This window comes from Oncorhynchus nerka, linkage group LG9b, assembly GCF_034236695.1.
Source record: "Oncorhynchus nerka isolate Pitt River linkage group LG9b, Oner_Uvic_2.0, whole genome shotgun sequence".
Taxonomy (NCBI): domain Eukaryota; kingdom Metazoa; phylum Chordata; class Actinopteri; order Salmoniformes; family Salmonidae; genus Oncorhynchus; species Oncorhynchus nerka.
Window position 1 is genome coordinate 23625785 of NC_088424.1, and position 17429 is coordinate 23643213.

The 17429-nt window shown below is 43.8% G+C and overlaps 1 protein-coding gene across 1 annotated transcript in view; it reads left to right on the forward strand.

The window, feature by feature from the left end:
- The window catches only part of LOC115114469 (E3 ubiquitin-protein ligase HECW1-like), a 53902-nt gene that overhangs the window by 21067 nt on the left and 15406 nt on the right, over nucleotides 1-17429 (forward strand). The window contains exons 7-18 of the mRNA XM_065013608.1: nucleotides 1048-1190; nucleotides 1439-1539; nucleotides 2113-3471; nucleotides 3565-3666; nucleotides 12879-13029; nucleotides 14745-14869; nucleotides 15076-15209; nucleotides 15426-15611; nucleotides 15852-15986; nucleotides 16147-16252; nucleotides 16352-16448; nucleotides 17286-17369. Coding sequence (XP_064869680.1) covers nucleotides 1048-1190; nucleotides 1439-1539; nucleotides 2113-3471; nucleotides 3565-3666; nucleotides 12879-13029; nucleotides 14745-14869; nucleotides 15076-15209; nucleotides 15426-15611; nucleotides 15852-15986; nucleotides 16147-16252; nucleotides 16352-16448; nucleotides 17286-17369 — 2723 coding nt within the window. The remainder of the gene's footprint in view (nucleotides 1-1047; nucleotides 1191-1438; nucleotides 1540-2112; nucleotides 3472-3564; nucleotides 3667-12878; nucleotides 13030-14744; nucleotides 14870-15075; nucleotides 15210-15425; nucleotides 15612-15851; nucleotides 15987-16146; nucleotides 16253-16351; nucleotides 16449-17285; nucleotides 17370-17429) is intronic.

The following is a 17429-nucleotide window of genomic DNA, read 5'->3' on the forward strand; positions in this document are numbered from 1 at the left end:
AATGTGCCCGTCTCCGGAGCCTGACTAGAAGACCGCTTCGTCTGCCCCTTTTACGGCGTCGTTGTTTTGGTTCGCCGGCTGGGATCCGATCCATTGTCCTGGGTGGTGGGCAGAACACAGGATCCGCTTCGGGAAAGTCGTATTCCTGGTCTTTATGATGGTTAGTTGACGTTGCTTTTATATCCAGTAGTTCCTCCCGACTGTATGTAATAAATCCTCAAATTTCCTGGGGTACCAATGTAAGGGAACCTTTTAATTGTTTCACTATTTTTATTTTTATGAAATTCACTGAGGATGGGCTTCCCTTTCATCCTCTGAGGAGCCTCCACTGCTACTGCCTCTTCTACCATTGCTACTACCACTACCATAGATCCTATATCTATTGTATGTATGGACTACTTTTACATCCCTTTACTATATGACCTGCAATTTAGGACAATGATTTAAAAAATGCATGCAAACATGCTCGCTGTATGCTTTAGGCAGGCAGGGGGTTAACTGCATACATATGTTGTATCTACTGTAATACTGAGCCAGTGATATCTGATCCATTCATGTTCTGTTACAAGTACAGAACAGCACAGTACACTACAGAACAGTACAGTAAGCTACAACCATAGAGGTCAGTTCATGTAGAGATATAGAGATATCTGGAGGGAGGCCAGTTCATAGCTCATCTGTTATAGAGATCACAGGGTGAATTTTAAAAAATTATTTAAATTAAAAATGTCCAATTTAAAGAGGTTTAATTTTTTCTTTACCATTACATTTTGGCATCACTGTCATTTGAGGTTACACATGGTTGGGTAATGCATTGTGTCATATGTATTATTCCCTCCATTCCAAAGTTATACTTAGTCTTACTTTGAGTTCAGCACCATGGATAGCTCCCTCTTTGTTTCCTGTAGCTGCAAGTGTTTTCAATACTACTAACAACTACACAAGCATCTCACAGTGACACGCATCTCTAACACTACATGCATACTTACACACAGCCCTTATATAGGCATTTAAAAATGGATTCTATGTCTTTCTCGCTCTCCTCAGCGCTTCAACTTTGTGTCTCTGCCCACGGACGTTCTGGAGATCGAGGTGAAAGATAAGTTTGCCAAGAGTCGTCCCATCATCAAACGTTTCCTGGGCAAGCTGTCCATGCCTGTGCAGAGGCTACTGGAGAAGCATGCTATTGGGTATGGCTCAGGAATAAACAGGACGCTCATAGGATTATCAGGATAATCAAATGCTTACAAGAGCCCTCTAATTCAGGGCAAACACCAAATTGTGGGGGGTTGAATCATAAAGTAACACGTCTCCCTCTTGAATCCCCCCCCCCTATGTTCACCTCCCTTTCTTTCTCTTCCTTTCTCCCTCTCTCACCCCCCTCTCTTTATCTCTCACCTCTCCTCTCTCCCTCCCCTCTTTCTTTCCTCCTCCATAGTGACCGTGTGGTCAGCTACACACTGGGCCGAAGGCTGCCGACAGAACATGTCAGTGGACAGCTGCAGTTCAGATTTGAGATCACTTCCTCCATTCATCCAGGTTCCTTTTTCTCTCACACACATCATCTCACACACGTCCAGACCTGGGTTCAAATAGTACTAGTTTTCCTTCAAACACTTTATCTGCACTTGATCAAACTTGCCTGGTGTAATGGAGCTCAGGGAATAGTTCCACAGTTACAACCACCCATCTGGTTCTCTCAGTAGGCTCAATCAAAACTCAAAGTTATTTAACAGAAACACATAGTATTTGAACCCAGGTTTGTTCACATCCTGTTTGTCTTCTTCCTCTCATTTAGGTTCAATTAGTCTGTTTCTTAATACAGCGGTAGGACAATTAGAATATATAATATCTACTGTATGTCTGTAAATATCAACTGTCATATCTAGGTTTGGACAGGCAGATATTAAGCATGGATTATTCTGGTATTGTCATGTGCCATATTGTCATGCTGCTTCGGTCTATACAATATTTCATATTTATTGACATACCATAGCAGAAACAGAATAGTCTATTAAGAGTTAAAAGAGTGTGAGTTAATGTGGATATGCCCCACTGTGTCGTAGCCAGGCCCCTGACTGTGAGGTAATGAGCTCTGTTCTCCCCCTGCAGATGATGAGGACATGTCTCTCAGCACGGAGCCTGAGTGTGCCGCTGTGCAGGAGAACCAAGGGGAAGGCCAGTCATCCCAGGCCCAAGGCCAGGCAGAGGACACCATGAGCCTGGATCCGGGGGCTCCTGAACTCCCCATGGATGAGGAGGAATATACTGGAGCTCCAGAACTCCCTATTGGAGGGGATACAGATACTGACACTCCTATGGAGGGGGATCCAGCAAGGCCTTCGAGTTCAAAGCAGCCCACAGATGGAGATGGAGACTCAGGGCCTGGCTGTTCCAGAGCCGAGGCCCTAAAAACAGAACCAAGCGAACCAGAAGTCCATGGTGCCCACGGGGAGGCGGTTGTGGCTGTAGCTGTTTCTGCAGAGAAGCTACCCACGGTAGAGGAGAACAGTGAGGACGGGGACCAGCAGACCCCCACTAGTTCTCAGCCTGCTGTCCCAGAGGAGCAGAGGGCTATTGGGCAGGAGGCTGAGTGGGCAGAGGGGGTGGAAAGTGCCCCAGTAGAGGGTCAGTTCAGCTCTGCAGTACACTCTGCTGTAGTGCAGGACATGGAGAGTGCAGCGTTTGGAGCCTCTCGAGGGCCAGCAGAACAGCAGGCAGTGGGGCAGGAAGAGGGAGACGAGGACTCCTGCTCCCTGCGCGTCAGGACCACCCCTAGACGTAAGAACCGGCCCTGCTCCCTGCCTGTGTCCGAGCTGGAGACAGTCATCGCCTCGGCTTGCGGGGAGCCTGAAACCCCTCGCTCACACTACATCCGCATCCACCACCTCCTCCACAGCTTGCCCTCTGCCCAGCCAGAAACCCAGGAGGACGGGGAGGGAGAGCAGGCTGAGGCTGAGATGGAGTCCGACTTGGACCCAGATCCAGACCCAGACCCAGGCCCTGACCAGCTAAGCCCCAGGGACCAGGATGGCTCAGAAGAGGATGAGAAGGCCGAGCCCCTGACCCCTGGCCCAAGGAGGACCCTGCCCCGCAGCCTGTCCATTGAGCGTCTGTCCGACCTGGCCCTGCTGCTGGACAGCAAGGGCCGCCATCCCCAGGGCCAGGTCAGGGGTCACCAGAGAGTGTCCGACGAGGATGACATGGAGCCCTGCTGTAGTAGCTCATGCTACGAGGGCCGAGTAGGCCACACCCGGGCACCTCTACTGGCTGCAAGCAGGACATCTGAGGAGAGCAGTGCTTTCTCCTCCCAAGAGGATGAGGACATGGAGGTGAGCGGGGCAGAGAGCAGGGAGCCAGGGGATGGCATGCCCCAATGGCAAGAGGCCCCATCCACGCAGGTCCAGAGCCCCCAGAGCTTCATGGGAAATGGAGAGTCACCCGTGGCTGGGCCCAGTGGGAGGATAGGACGTGAGTTGAGTTCCTCACTGAACACTAACTTGAGATATGGAGATGTAGTTTGGATAACTTAGGGTAGACTGACCTGTTTTTGTCGTCCCATAGGTGATTGTCCCTTACCTTCCAGTCATCCTCCAGTTAGCCAGCTTCCTGCTCTGCGTCCTGATTCTCATCACTACCCCACCATCGATGAACCACTGCCACCAAGTAAGCATTTGGTATAAATGTTGTCTGAGTCAAATCATGCATATTCCTTGTTGATAAACAAGGAATATGCATGAGGAATGGGAGAAGGTCTCTAGAGATCTGAGATCCAGAGGTCTGGAGAAGGGAGGAGGGGATGGGGTCAAGCGCGCAGGTTGTCGGGCGGCCAGATCTCACTAGTTGCATGATGTCATCCAGAGAGAGAGGGGAGAAAGAGTTCAAGGTGTAGGGTAGTTCTGTGTGACCAGTGGACTCAATAGGGTAGCAGATGTTGTCACCCTTTTTTTCAAAGTGGAGACAAAGTCGTCCGCAGAGAGGGCGGAGGGAGGGGAAGGAATGGAGGATTAAGAAGGGAGGAGAAGGTGGAAAAGAGTTCCCTAGGGTTAGAGGTAGAAGCTTGAAATGTTGAGTGGTAGAAAGTGGCTTTAGCAGTGGATACAGAGGAAGAGAAGGTAGAGAGGAGGGAGTGAAAGGATGATAGGTCCTGCGACAGCGCATAACCATCTAGGTAGCGGCTGACTGTTTAGGGTTGGAGGAAAGGGAGAAAGGGAAACAAAGTAGTGATCAGAGAATGGGGGGGGGGGGTGTTGGAGTGAGATTATAAGACGAGCAGCCTCTAGTAAAGATGAGGTCAAGTGTATTGCCTTCCTGGTGAGTTGGAGAGGATTTGGAAATGGTGAGGTCAAAAGAGGCAAAGAGGAAGGAGAGAGTTGGAAAGAAATTAAATGAATGCAGACGCCATCGTCAGGAAATGAGCTTATCAAGGTGTCAAGCTCATTGAGGAACTTTCCAAGGGCACCTGTTGGGCGATAGATGACAATAATGTTAAGCTTGAGTGGACAAGTTTAAGTGAAGCACGGGATTCAAATGAGGAGATGGACAGGTGAGAGAGGGAGGAAAGAGAAAGAGAAAATTCCCACTTAGGAGAAATGGGAAAACCTGTGCCACCACAACGACGACCAGATGCTCTCGGACTATGAGAGAAAACATAGTCAGATGAAGAAAGAGCATCTGTGGTGTTCTCTGGGGTGATCCATGTCTCCGTCAGGGCCAAAACGTCAAAGGACTGAATGGCAGCATAGACCGAGATGAACTTGTCATTCTTTACCGCAGATGGGCAGTTTCAAATGCTGCCAGCGACCCAGAATTCCACATGGGTTGTGCGCGCAGGGTACACTAAATTAGAAGGGTTGCAGCCAAGGTGTGGAGAGCATCTGTAAAGCCTTCAGGGAGAGGTGTGAACAGGTATAGAAAACACACACATAGTTGACAAAGATACAAAAAAGAAATAGGATGATCTGTAAATAGCTGGGTAAGATACTCAAGTGAGAGAGTGGTGTGGAGCCTTCCTTGAATAACTCTGCAGAACAGTCTTTGTTTTGGCGACGGTCTTAGTTTCACAACAAAACTGCCACTGACATGACTGTCGCTTACAGTTGCCACTGAGAAATCAGGGGAAACTGAAGAACTAACACTAATTGTTAATTGCCTAGCAGAGGTGGAGAGCACACCTCCCTGTAGTAATTGCTGATTGCCTAGAAGAGGTGACATCACTCCCCGTCCAATAGAGCCACTGATTACCAAAACAATTTACAAATTGCCCTGCCCTTTGATCCTGGTTGATGTGTCACAACTATCTTTAAATTATGAGCAGTCAGCAGTTCACACACCAAGTAGGCCACTGGGAAGACATGTAGCACTTAAAGTAGATGGCCCTAGCTAGCAAAAAGATAGTACTAGACCACAACAGATAAAGACAAAATAAATTATACTTACCACTCCTGGAGATATCAGGAGTCCTCTAGCTACAGAATGAAGCACTCTGAGATTGAGCATGAGAAGCTGGGGAAATACATTCAGAAAATAAATGAAACCACTCCTCCTCCGATACAGCCACTGATTACCAAAACAAGTCACAAATTGCCCTGCTACGGAGAGCATGAGAACACAGTCGTCCAGAACAGCTGGTGCTCTCATGCATAGTTCAGTGTCGCTTGCCTCGATGCGAGCATATCAATCAAATGTATTTATAAAGCCCTTTTTACATCAGCAGATGTCACAAAGTGCGTATACAGAAACCCAGCCTAAAACCCCCAAAAGCAAGCAATGCAGATGTAGAAGGAACCTAGGACGAAACCTAGAGAGGAACCAGGCTCTGAGGGTTGTCCAGTCCTCTTCTGGCTGTCCCGATGGAGATTATAAGAGTACAAGGCTAGATTGTTTTTCAAGATGTTAAAACATTCATAAATGACCAGCAGGGTCAAATAATAATCATAGTGGTTATAGAAGGGATTTAGCTCATCTGATAGGCTTGTGTCACTGGGCAGCTCACAGCAGGGTTTCCCAGTGATAGTTTGCAAGCCTTGCCACATCTAACGTGTGTCAGAGCCATTGTAGTAGGATTCAATCTTAGTCCTGTACTGATATTTGAGGGTTTAATGGCTTGTCAAAGATCGTAGCAGGATTTCTTATAAGTGTCTGGATTAGTTTCCCGCTCCTTGAAAGCGGCAGCTCTAGACTTTAGCTCAGTGGGGATGTTGCATGTAATCTGTTGCTTCTGGTTGGGACATGTACAGTACCAGTCAAAAGTTTGGACACACCTAGTCATTTCAGGGTTTTTCTTTATTTTTACTATTTTCTACATTGCAAAATAATAGTGAAGACATCAAAACTATTACATAACACATATGGAATCATGTATCATGTATTAACCAAATCAAAATATATTTTATGTTTGAGGTTCTTCAAAGTAGCCACCCTTTGCATTGATGACAGCTTTGCACACTGTTGGCATTCTCTCAACCAGCTTTGAGGTAGTCACCTGGAATGCATGTCAATTAACAAGTGTACCTTAAAAAGAAAGGAGGACAAAGGCACTCTTCAGATAATTAATTAAAATGCCTGTATTTGTATTGCATGTTCAATAGAAACAAAGTTTTAATAATCTGACGTGTTTCAGCTGCATGGCCTTCGTCAGTGGGTACAAAGAAATAATACAATGTCCTCTTTTGAACAGCTTTTCCAATTAGCCCTAATTTGAAGAGGGACTGGTTGTAAAATTGATTGGACACACCTAGTAAGCAATATTATACACATTAAAAAGTTAAATACTGTAGCTATGTTATCAAAAAATTCAACTCCAAGCTAGAAGTATCAGAACGCCTAGAAAGGTAGTTCTAACCTTAAATATGACTAGGAGAAGTGTCAAGAATAAGAGAGCAATATATTCCATAGTACACTCAAACACATCAAACATGAACAACAACAGTCTAAACATAGCTGAGGGAAATTGAGCAAAATGTCCAATAGATGACAGCAAATGAACCTATCACTACCCTACAGGAAGGTTGAGAAATCCATATCTTCATTTAAACGAGGGTACTTGGTGGCCTGTAGTTTGTAAATCCATATCTTCATTTAAACCAGGGTACTTAGTGGCCTGTAGCTTGTAAATCCATATCTTCATTTAAACCAGGGTACTTAGTGGCCTGTAGTTTGTAAATCCATACCTTCATTTAAAACAGGGTACTTAGTGGCCTGTAGTTTGTAAATCCATATCTTCATTTAAACCAGGGTACTTAGTGGCCTGTAGCTTGTAAATCCATATCTTCATTTAAACCAGGGTACTTAGTGGCCTGTAGTTTGTAAATCCATATCTTCATTTAAACCAGGGTACTTGGTGGCCTGTAGTTGGTAAATCCATATCTTCATTTAAACCAGGGTACTTAGTGGCCTGTAGCTTGTAAATCCATATCTTCATTTAAACCAGGGTACTTAGTGGCCTGTAGTTTGTAAATCCATATCTTCATTTAAACCAGGGTACTTAGTGGCCTGTAGTTTGTAAATCCATATCTTCATTTAAACCAGGGTACTTAGTGGCCTGTAGTTTGTAAATCCATATCTTCATTTAAACCAGGGTACTTAGTGGCCTGTAGTTTGTAAATCCATATCTTCATTTAAACCAGGGTACTTGGTGGCCTGTAGTTGGTAAATCCATATCTTCATTTAAACCAGGGTACCTAGTGGCCTGTAGTTTGTAAATCCATATCTTCATTTAAACCAGGGTACTTAGTGGCCTGTAAGTTTGTAAATCCATATCTTCATTTAAACCAGGGTACTTAGTGGCCTGTAGCTTGTAAATCCATATCTTCATTTAAACCAGGGTACTTAGTGGCCTGTAGTTTGTAAATCCATATCTTCATTTAAACCAGGGTACTTAGTGGCCTGTAGCTTGTAAATCCATATCTTCATTTAAACCAGGGTACTTAGTGGCCTGTAGTTTGTAAATCCATATCTTCATTTAAACCAGGGTACCTAGTGGCCTGTAGTTTGTAAATCCATATCTTCATTTAAACCAGGGTACTTGGTGGCCTGTAGTTTGTAAATCCATATCTTCATTTAAACCAGGGTACTTAGTGGCCTGTAGTTTGTAAATCCATATCTTCATTTAAACCAGGGTACTTGGTGGCCTGTAGTTGGTAAATCCATATCTTCATTTAAACCAGGGTACTTAGTGGCCTGTAGTTTGTAAATCCATATCTTCATTTAAACCAGGGTACTTAGTGGCCTGTAGCTTGTAAATCCATATCTTCATTTAAACCAGGGTACTTAGTGGCCTGTAGCTTGTAAATCCATATCTTCATTTAAACCAGGGTACTTAGTGGCCTGTAGTTTGTAAATCTAAAAACTTTCCCTTTGGTTTAACTGTTTAACGGTCTAATTGAGACAGGAACATTATCAATACCCATAGCTTGTAGGGGGCAGGGTTGCCATGGTGTAAGGACTTGTAGTGCCTTGCCATGGGGTAGTCTTTATTGCCTACCCGTATGGCATACTTGTGTTCCACTAAGCAGTCTTGAAGGCGTCTCTTTGTCCGTCCAATGTAGAACATCTTGCACTGTGGACATTCCAATCTATAGATGACATGAGTGGTTTTACAGTTAATGAAATGCTTGACGTAATACACAATTTTAGAAGCTGTGTCAACAAAATACTTCTTCTGTACAATATTACTGCAATGGTTGCTCTGGTTACATTTAAAAGTTTTTTGAGGGTCACCAGGAAGATAACTGTGGACTAATTTGTCATTTAGGGTCGGACATCTCTTAAAGCTTATGACTGGTGGCTCAGGGAAGACTTGGCGTAGTAGCATATCACTTTGGATGATTCCCTAATTATTTTCAATTATTATTTTAATGTTCTCTGCTTCAGTGTTGTATTTTGTAACAGAATACACTCTCTCTGATGTATCACGAGGCACTCACCTTCGCAACAAGTTCTCTCTGTCAAGTATTCCAGCCCTTATACCAGTTGCCCCAATTCAAGAGGCGATTCTCCAATTCAGCAGATTTGACACTAGTCTGTTTCCTGATCTTCTGTATACACTCGTGGCCAAAGGGTTTAGAGAATGACACAAATATTAATTTTCACAAAGTCTGCTGCCTCAGTGTCTTTAGATATTTTTGTCTGATGTTACTATGGAATACTGAAATATAATTACAAGCATTTCACAAGTGTCAAAGGCTTTTATTGACAATTACATGAAGTTGATGCAGAGTCAAAATTTGCAGTGTTGACCCTTCTTTTTCAAGACCTCTGCAATCTGCCCTGGCATGCTGTCAATTAACTTCTGGTTCACATCCTGAATGATGGCAGCCCATTCTTGCATAATCAATGCTTGGAGTTTGTCAGAATTTGTGGGTTTTTGTTTGTCCACCCGCCTCTTGAGGATTGACCACAAGTTCTCAATGGGACTAAGGTCTCGGGAGTTTCCTGGCCATGGACCCGAAATAAATCAAATCAAATGTATTTATATAGCCCTTCGTACATCAGCTGATATCTCAAAGTGCTGTACAGAAACCCAGCCTAAAACCCCAAACAGCAAGCAATGCAGGTGTAGAAGCACGGTGGCTAGGAAAAACTCCCTAGAAAAGGCCAAAACCTAGGAAGAAACCTAGAGAGGAACCAGGCTATGAGGTGTGCAGTCCTCTTCTGGCTGTGCCGGGTGGAGATTATAACAGAACATGGCCAAGATGTTCAAATGTTCATAAATGACCAGCATGGTGAAATAATAATAATCACAGTTGTTGTTGAGGGTGCAGCAAGTCAGCACCTCAGGAGTAAATGTCAGTTGGCTTTTCATAGCCGATCATTAAGAGTATCTCTACCACTCCTGCTGTCTCTAGAGAGTTGAAAACAGCAGGTCTGGGACAGGTAGTACGTCCGGTGAACAGGTCAGGATTCCATAGCCGCAGGCAGAACAGTTGAAACTGGAGCAGCAGCACGGCCAGGTGGACTGGGGACAGCAAGGAATCATCATGCCAGGTAGTCCTGAGGCATGGTCCTAGGGCTCAGGTCCTCTGAGAGAGAGAAAGAAAGAGAGAATTAGAGAGAGCATACTTAAATTCACACAGGACACCGGATAAGACAGGAGAAGTACCCCAGATATAACAAACTGACCCTAGCTGCTTTTTGTTCTGTCTGTATGCTACGTCTTGCTTGTCCTATGTTGCTCTGTCTGTATGCTATGTCTTCTTGTCCTATGTTGCTCTGTCTGTATGCTATGTCTTCTTGTCCTATGTTGCTATGTCTTGCTTGTTCTATGTTGCTATTGTCTATATTGTAATTGTTTTTAATAACCTGCCCAGGGACTGCGGTTGAAAATTAGCCGGCTGGCTAAAACCGGCACTTTTACTGAAACGTTGATTAATGTGCACTGTCCCTGTAAAAATAAAAAATAAACTCAACTCAACTCAACTCAGCCCCCCGACACATAAACTACTGCAGCATAAATACTGGAGGCTGAGACAGGAGGGGTCAGGAGACACTGTGGCCCCACAGGGCCAAACAGGAAGGATATAACCCCACCCACTTTGCCAAAGCACGGCCCCCACAACACTAGAGGGATATCTTCAACCACCAACTTACCATTCTGAGACAAGGCCGAGTATAGCCCACAAAGATCTCTGCCACGGCACAACCCAAGGGGGGCGCCAACCCAGACAGGAAGATCACGTCAGTGACTCAACCCACTCAAGTGACGCACCCCTCCAAGGGACGGAATGACCTCAAATATCGATGTTTTGTTCCCCGAGCCACTTAGTTATCACTTTTGCCTTATGGCATGGTGCTCCATCATGCTGGAAAAGGCATTGTCCGTCACCAAACTGTTCCTGGATGGTTGGGAGAAGTTGATCTCGGAGGATGTGTTGGTACCATTCTTTATTCATGGCTGTGTTCTTAAGCAAAATTGTGAGTGAGCTGAGAAGCAACCCCACACATGAATGGTCTCAGGATGCTTTACTGTTGGCATGACACAGGACTGATGGTAGCGCTCACCATTTCTTGCCCGGACAAGCTTTTTTCCGGATGCCCCAAACAATCGGAAAGGGGATTCATCAGAGAAAATTACTTTACCCCAGTCCTCAGCAGTCCAATCCCTGTAGCTTTTGCAGAATATCAGTCTGTCCCTGATGTTTTTCCTGGAGAGAAGTGGCTTCTTTGCTGCCCTTCTTGACACCAGGCCATCCTCCAAAAGTCTACGCCTCACTGTGCGTGCAGATGCACTCACACCTGCCTGCTGCCATTCATGAGTAAGTTCTGTACTAGTGGAGCCCCGATCCCGTATCTGAATCAACTTTAGGAGACGGTCCTGGTGCTTGGTGGACTTTCTTGGGCACCTTGAAGACTTCTTCACAACAATTGAACCGCTCTCCTTGAAGTTCTTGATGAGCCGATAAATGGTTAATTTAGGTGCAATCTTACTGGCAGCAATATCCTTGCCTGTGAAGCCCTTTTTGTGCAAAGCAATGATGATGGCATGTGTTTCCTTGCAGGTGACCATATTTTACAGAGGAAGAACAATGATTCCAAGCACCACCCTCCTTTTTAAGCTTCCAGTCTGTTATTCGAACTCAATCAACATGACAGAGTGATCTCCAGCCTTGTCCTCGTCAACACTCACACCTGTGTTAACGAGAGAATCACTGACATGATGTCAGCTGGTCTTTTTGTGGCAGGGCTGAAATGCAGTGAATTCTTTTGGGGGGGGGATTCAGTTCATTTGCGTGGCAAAAAGGGACTTTGGAATTAATTGCAATTCATCGGATCACTCTTCATAACATTCTGGAGTATATGCAAATTGCCATCATACAAATTGAGGCAGCAGACTTTGTGAAAATGTATATTTGTGTCATTCTCAAAACTTTTGGCCACGACTGTACTACCCCTACCTTGTCACAACACAATTGATTGGCTCAAACACATTAAGAAGGAAAGAAATTGCACAAATTAACTTAACAAGACACACGTGTTAATTGAAATGCATTCCAGGTGACTATCTCATTAAGCTGGTTAAGAGAATGCCAAGAGTGTGCAAAGGCAAAGCTTGTGAGGCAAAGCTTGGCTATTCAAGGCAAAGCTTGGCTATTTTGAAGAATCTCAAATATAAAATATATTTTTTGGTTACTACATGATTCCATATGTGTTATTTCATAGTTTTGATGTATTCATTATTATTCTAAAATGTAGAACATAGTAAAAATAAAGAAAAACACTGAAATGAGTAGGTGTGTCCAAACTTTTGACTGGTACTGTACATATCCCAACCAGAAGCCATGGATTACAGGCAACATACCCACTGAGCTAAAGTCTAGAGCTGCCGCTTTCAAGGAGCGGGACACAAATCTAGACACTTATAAGAAATCCCACTACGATCAAAATAAAGAAAAACCCTTAAATGAGTAGGTGTGTACAAACGTTTGACTAATATTGTACATACAATCACTGTGGGGATGATGTTGTCGATGCACTTATTAACGAAGCCGGTGACTGATGTGGTAAACTCCTCAATGTTATTGGACGAATCCCGGAACATATTCCCATCTGTGCTAGCGAAACAGTCTTGTAGCTAAGCATCTGCTTCATTGGACCACTTCTGTATTGAGCACATCACTGGTACTTCCTGTTTGAGTTTTTGCTTGTAAGCAGGAATCAGAAGGATAGAGTTATGGTCAGATTTCAGATTTGTGTGGAGTAAAGGTGATCTAGAGTTATTTCACCTCTAGGTGACATGCTGGTAAAATGAGGTAAGACCGATTTTAGTTTCCTTGCATTAAAATCACTGGCCACTAGGAGTGCCACCTCTGGATGTGCATTTTCTTGTTTGCTTATGTGTGTGTGTGTGTGTGTGTGTGTGTGTGTGTGTGTGTGTGTAGACTGGGAGGCACGTGTGGACAGCCATGGTCGTGTGTTCTATGTGGACCACATCAACAGGACCACCACGTGGCAGAGACCCACTTCAGCAGCCACGCCCGACGGCATGAGGAGGTCCGGATCCGTTCAACAGATGGAACAGCTCAATAGAAGGTGAGTGAAGGGGTAGAGGGTAAGAAAGAGAAGAGAGCTAGGGAGACAGTGTCCAAAACACAGTTCTGTAGTCATGTTGTAGTCACTACACTTTTTTTGAAGTCACTACGATACTTTTGGAATTGTTTCTTTATTTTATGTTCAAAAAGCACAACTGAAAACATACATTATATAGGGCCATTTGGTGGTTGTAGGAAGAATGCAAAGCCTCTTTGTTTTTTGGATGATTTTCATAGAAATGGTTCAGTTCTTTATGAGTATTGGGGAGTTTTGTATTAAAATCAAATTATTGAATCTCTTTGATACCAATATATTTTGTGTGCTGAACATTTGGTATGTGCTGTGGCTGCTTGCTATGTAAGGTGTGATTCTGGGGGGGGCTAATATTAGAGCCATTACTAGAAGAACTCTATCAAATGCCTGAGATATTTTGGATGGAGAAAGAATTACTTGACAGTAAAAATCAAATGAGAAATGTGCAGAACAGGCTGTGAATAAGCTTAAGTGTTATTATACAACGGCAGTGCATGAAATCTCTTAATGGGATTGGGGAGACAGAAAGCCGAGGGAGAAGAAATTCATTTCAATGGTTATTGCTGCGCTGGTGGAATTCACTGTGTGTGTCTGGAATGAGAAGCGTGTCCAATTGGAAGCATGAGCAGTGGACAGTGTCGGGGCTGTGTCAGAGATCTTTTTCATTGTCAGACTTGACATGTGTAGAAGACTATTATGGTGGTATAATCCATTGATCAATGGTCTCAAATTCAATTCTTCTCTCTCTGGTGCTTTGTGAGTATAATCTTGAGTTCTGCCCCTCTTCTCTGGATGAATTAACATTGAATTCAATAACAAAAGTCCATATTCAATGGAATACAACTGTATTTTATCCCTACGGGCAGTTAAGAATCTGCACTAAATATTACTGGCAGACAAATTGTGACCTTTCAAGCTGGATTTGACTGCATAGACTCAATGTGTACAGTTACATGCACACAATAATGCAATTATTGTTGATAGTCAGATTACTATAATAGTTTGATTAAAACGTTGACATGCTTTGTAAGAAGAACGATTCATAATTCCATGTTAAACCAACGCCCCAATACCCTCATAATCCTGTTTCCATGGACAGATCTGAAATCAGTCTACTGAATGCACTCTGATAAATGCAGAAAATCACCAATCAAAATAAACGTTCTACCACAGCGTCCATGTTATTTCTGGGAAGCATATTTGATTTTGAGTTCGGACATATATAGTTTGTATGTGAAAACTACTTCTAAGAAGCATATATTCAGTTGTTTCCGAACTCACTTCATTCGGTCTAAAGAGGGAGGCTCTCGGCTGGTGTTAGCACATACACAGATCAAATACACCGCTGGAACACCGATTAAGATGTTTACATGTTCTAATAATTTGAAAGATTGCTCAGAAAACAAGTTGTTTTAATCTGCCTATGTTTACTTCGATGTTGACCTTACGCCAATTAAGATAAGCAGGGTAATGTGTTTACATGATTACTGCATAATCTGCCTACTGCCATAGTCAGTTTAGAATCAAATTATTACTGTGCATGTAAACGTACTCAGATAGGAGATAGTATATGATAAGTCATGTTCACTAGTTTCTTGCACTCTTAAAGAATTGGTCTATATGCAGGCAGCGGTGCTCTGATTTCTGGATGTTTGGTAAATGTGTGCTGGTGTGTTTGTCAGGTACCAGAGCATCCAGAGGACCATGGCCACAGACAGGAGTGAGAATGAAGGAAGCAGAAGCAGGAGTGAGAGAACAAGCCTCAACAACAACAGCAGTGAGACTGATTCTCCTCCAATGGCTAATGGTGAGTAGGACCACACCACAATGTCACAATTACAGAATGCAATAAGCTGATGTGCTATTTAAGTGTAGTCTTGCTTTGTAAAACGAATGGGTCTACACAGATCCTGTTTAGTGAGAGATTTATCAAAGTACTACATACATACAAAATTGTACATAAGTCACCATTCAGTGAATTGTTCCTTTGTTTCTCCTGGTGTGTGTATGTAGAGCTGAGAAGAGACAGCTCCTCCTCATCATCATCATCTCCAGTCAACAGCCAGAAAATCACAGCTCTGCTACAGAGCCCAGCGGTGAAGTTCATCACACACCCAGAGTTCTTCACTGTCCTCCACGCCAACTATGTGAGTACCTGTCTCCCCAGTGGACATTTATAACTCTACAGTCAGCATGGCTCATCTGACAAATAAGCATCATTTCCCTTTGAACAGCAATATAAATGCTTAGTAACATATTGTCTTCAGTAACAGATGCTGAATATTCTTCCATTTTGGTTCCAATTGGTTGCATATGGGGTTTCTAGTTTCCATGGTCATGCCAAGCTCTTCTTCTCTTCTCAGGGGGCCTATCGCATGTTCACCAGCAGTACGTGCCTGAAGCACATGATCCTGAAGATTCGTAGAGATGCTCGTAACCTTGAGAGGTACCAGCACAACAGAGACCTGGTCACATTCCTCAACCGCTTCACTGACGCCCAGCTGGAACTGCCCCGGGGCTGGGAGATCAAGACTGACCCTCAGGGCAAGGTGCAGAGACAAAGATCCTCAGTTCATCCACAGATAACTCACCCACCTATTCACATAAGGGCTGATTGTACCTTGGTTGAAAGATGGAAAATATGTGGGAAAATTGAGGGGGTGGGGTGGGCTGAATAAGTATACTAATTATACTATTGATTTGGTATTTGCCTTCAGATCTAGCGGTGTTTAGATTTGTGTTTCTAACTTTGGTAAGTTTTTAGCTGTAACATCTTCTCTTTGGTCCAGAACTTCTTTGTGGACCACAACAGCCGGGCGACCACGTTCATCGACCCCAGAATCCCCCTGCAGAACGGTTGCCTGCCCAACCACCTGACCCACAGGCAGCACCTGCAGAGACTACGCAGCTACAGCGCAGGAGAGGTCAGGAGAGTCAAACAGCACACAGAAGACATTTCCTTGTTTTTAAGTGTAGTAACTGTTTAATAAGGGCCAATCATGTATTAGAATGATGGAAATATGCAATTGAATTTATGTATTTGCTTGTTTATAACTGATCCTTTTTTTATATGTATTTTTTCAGGCCTCTGAGGTCTCCCGTAGTCGAGGTGTGGCCTTGTTGTCACGGCCAGGGAACAGTGTGGTGGCAGCAATACGGAGTCAGCATCCCCCAGACCCAGTGCCACAAGGTGTGTACTGTACATACACAAAGAACACAGTCATAATTCACATTTACCATATAGTTTCTGTTGTGTAAGTCTGTCTTCTGAACTCAATTCCACTCACAGCTTATAATGAGAAGATAGTGGTCTTCCTGCGTCAGCCTGGAATACTAGAAGTTCTAACGGAGCGCCAGCCAGCCCTGTCCAGGAACCATTCCCTGAGGTAGATAAACACTGGGGGATAAATTGGATTTGTTTTTCAAATAAGGACCTTGTAGATTCAGAGAATCTGAATATTTCTCACTCACTACTGTATTGGTTCCTTTGGGAAAAATAAAGGGTAACGCCTTACATTAGTGCCTTTATTACTGTGTAACTACTCGTGTAATTACAGTGTAACATGTCTTGTAATTACTCATTATTACTTATAGCAGTAACCATAACCTTACCCCTAGCATTATATCCACATCCTGGTTCAACCCTAACCCAAGCCTCAACCCTAACCCTAGCTTCATGTCCACATCCCGGTACAACCCTAACCCAAGCCTCAACCCTAACCTTAACCCTAGCTTCATGTCCACATCCCAGGCCAACCCTAACCCTAACCCCAGCCTCAACCCTAAACCGAGCTTCATGTACACATCTCAGTTCAACCCTAACCCTAACCTTAACCCTAACTTCATGTCCACATCTCGGTACAACCCTAACCTTAACCCTAACTTCATGTCCACATCTCGGTACAACCCTAACCCTAACCTTAACCCTAGCTTCATGTCCACATCTCGGTTCAACCCTAACCCTAACCTTAACCCTAACTTCATGTCCACATCTCGGTTCAACCCTAACCCTAACCTTAACCCTAGCTTCATGTCCACATCTCGGTTCAACCCTAACCCTGAAGTAACCCTAAGTACGGTGTAATAATGAGTACTTGTTACACTGTAATTATAGGAATAGTTTCACAGTAATAAAGATGATAAAGTTATTCTATTCTATGTCAGGTTTGATAAAACACACCTACCCAGTCTAGTCCAGATTATAGTGTCATGTGTGCTTTCAGGGAAAAGATCCACTACATCAGAACAGAGGGCACCCAAAGACTGGAGAAACTGGCATGTGATGCAGACCTGGTGATACTATTGAGGTAGGATGCAACTGTTCATATTACCCCTAAAAAAAAATATGTTGTAGTATTGTAATTATT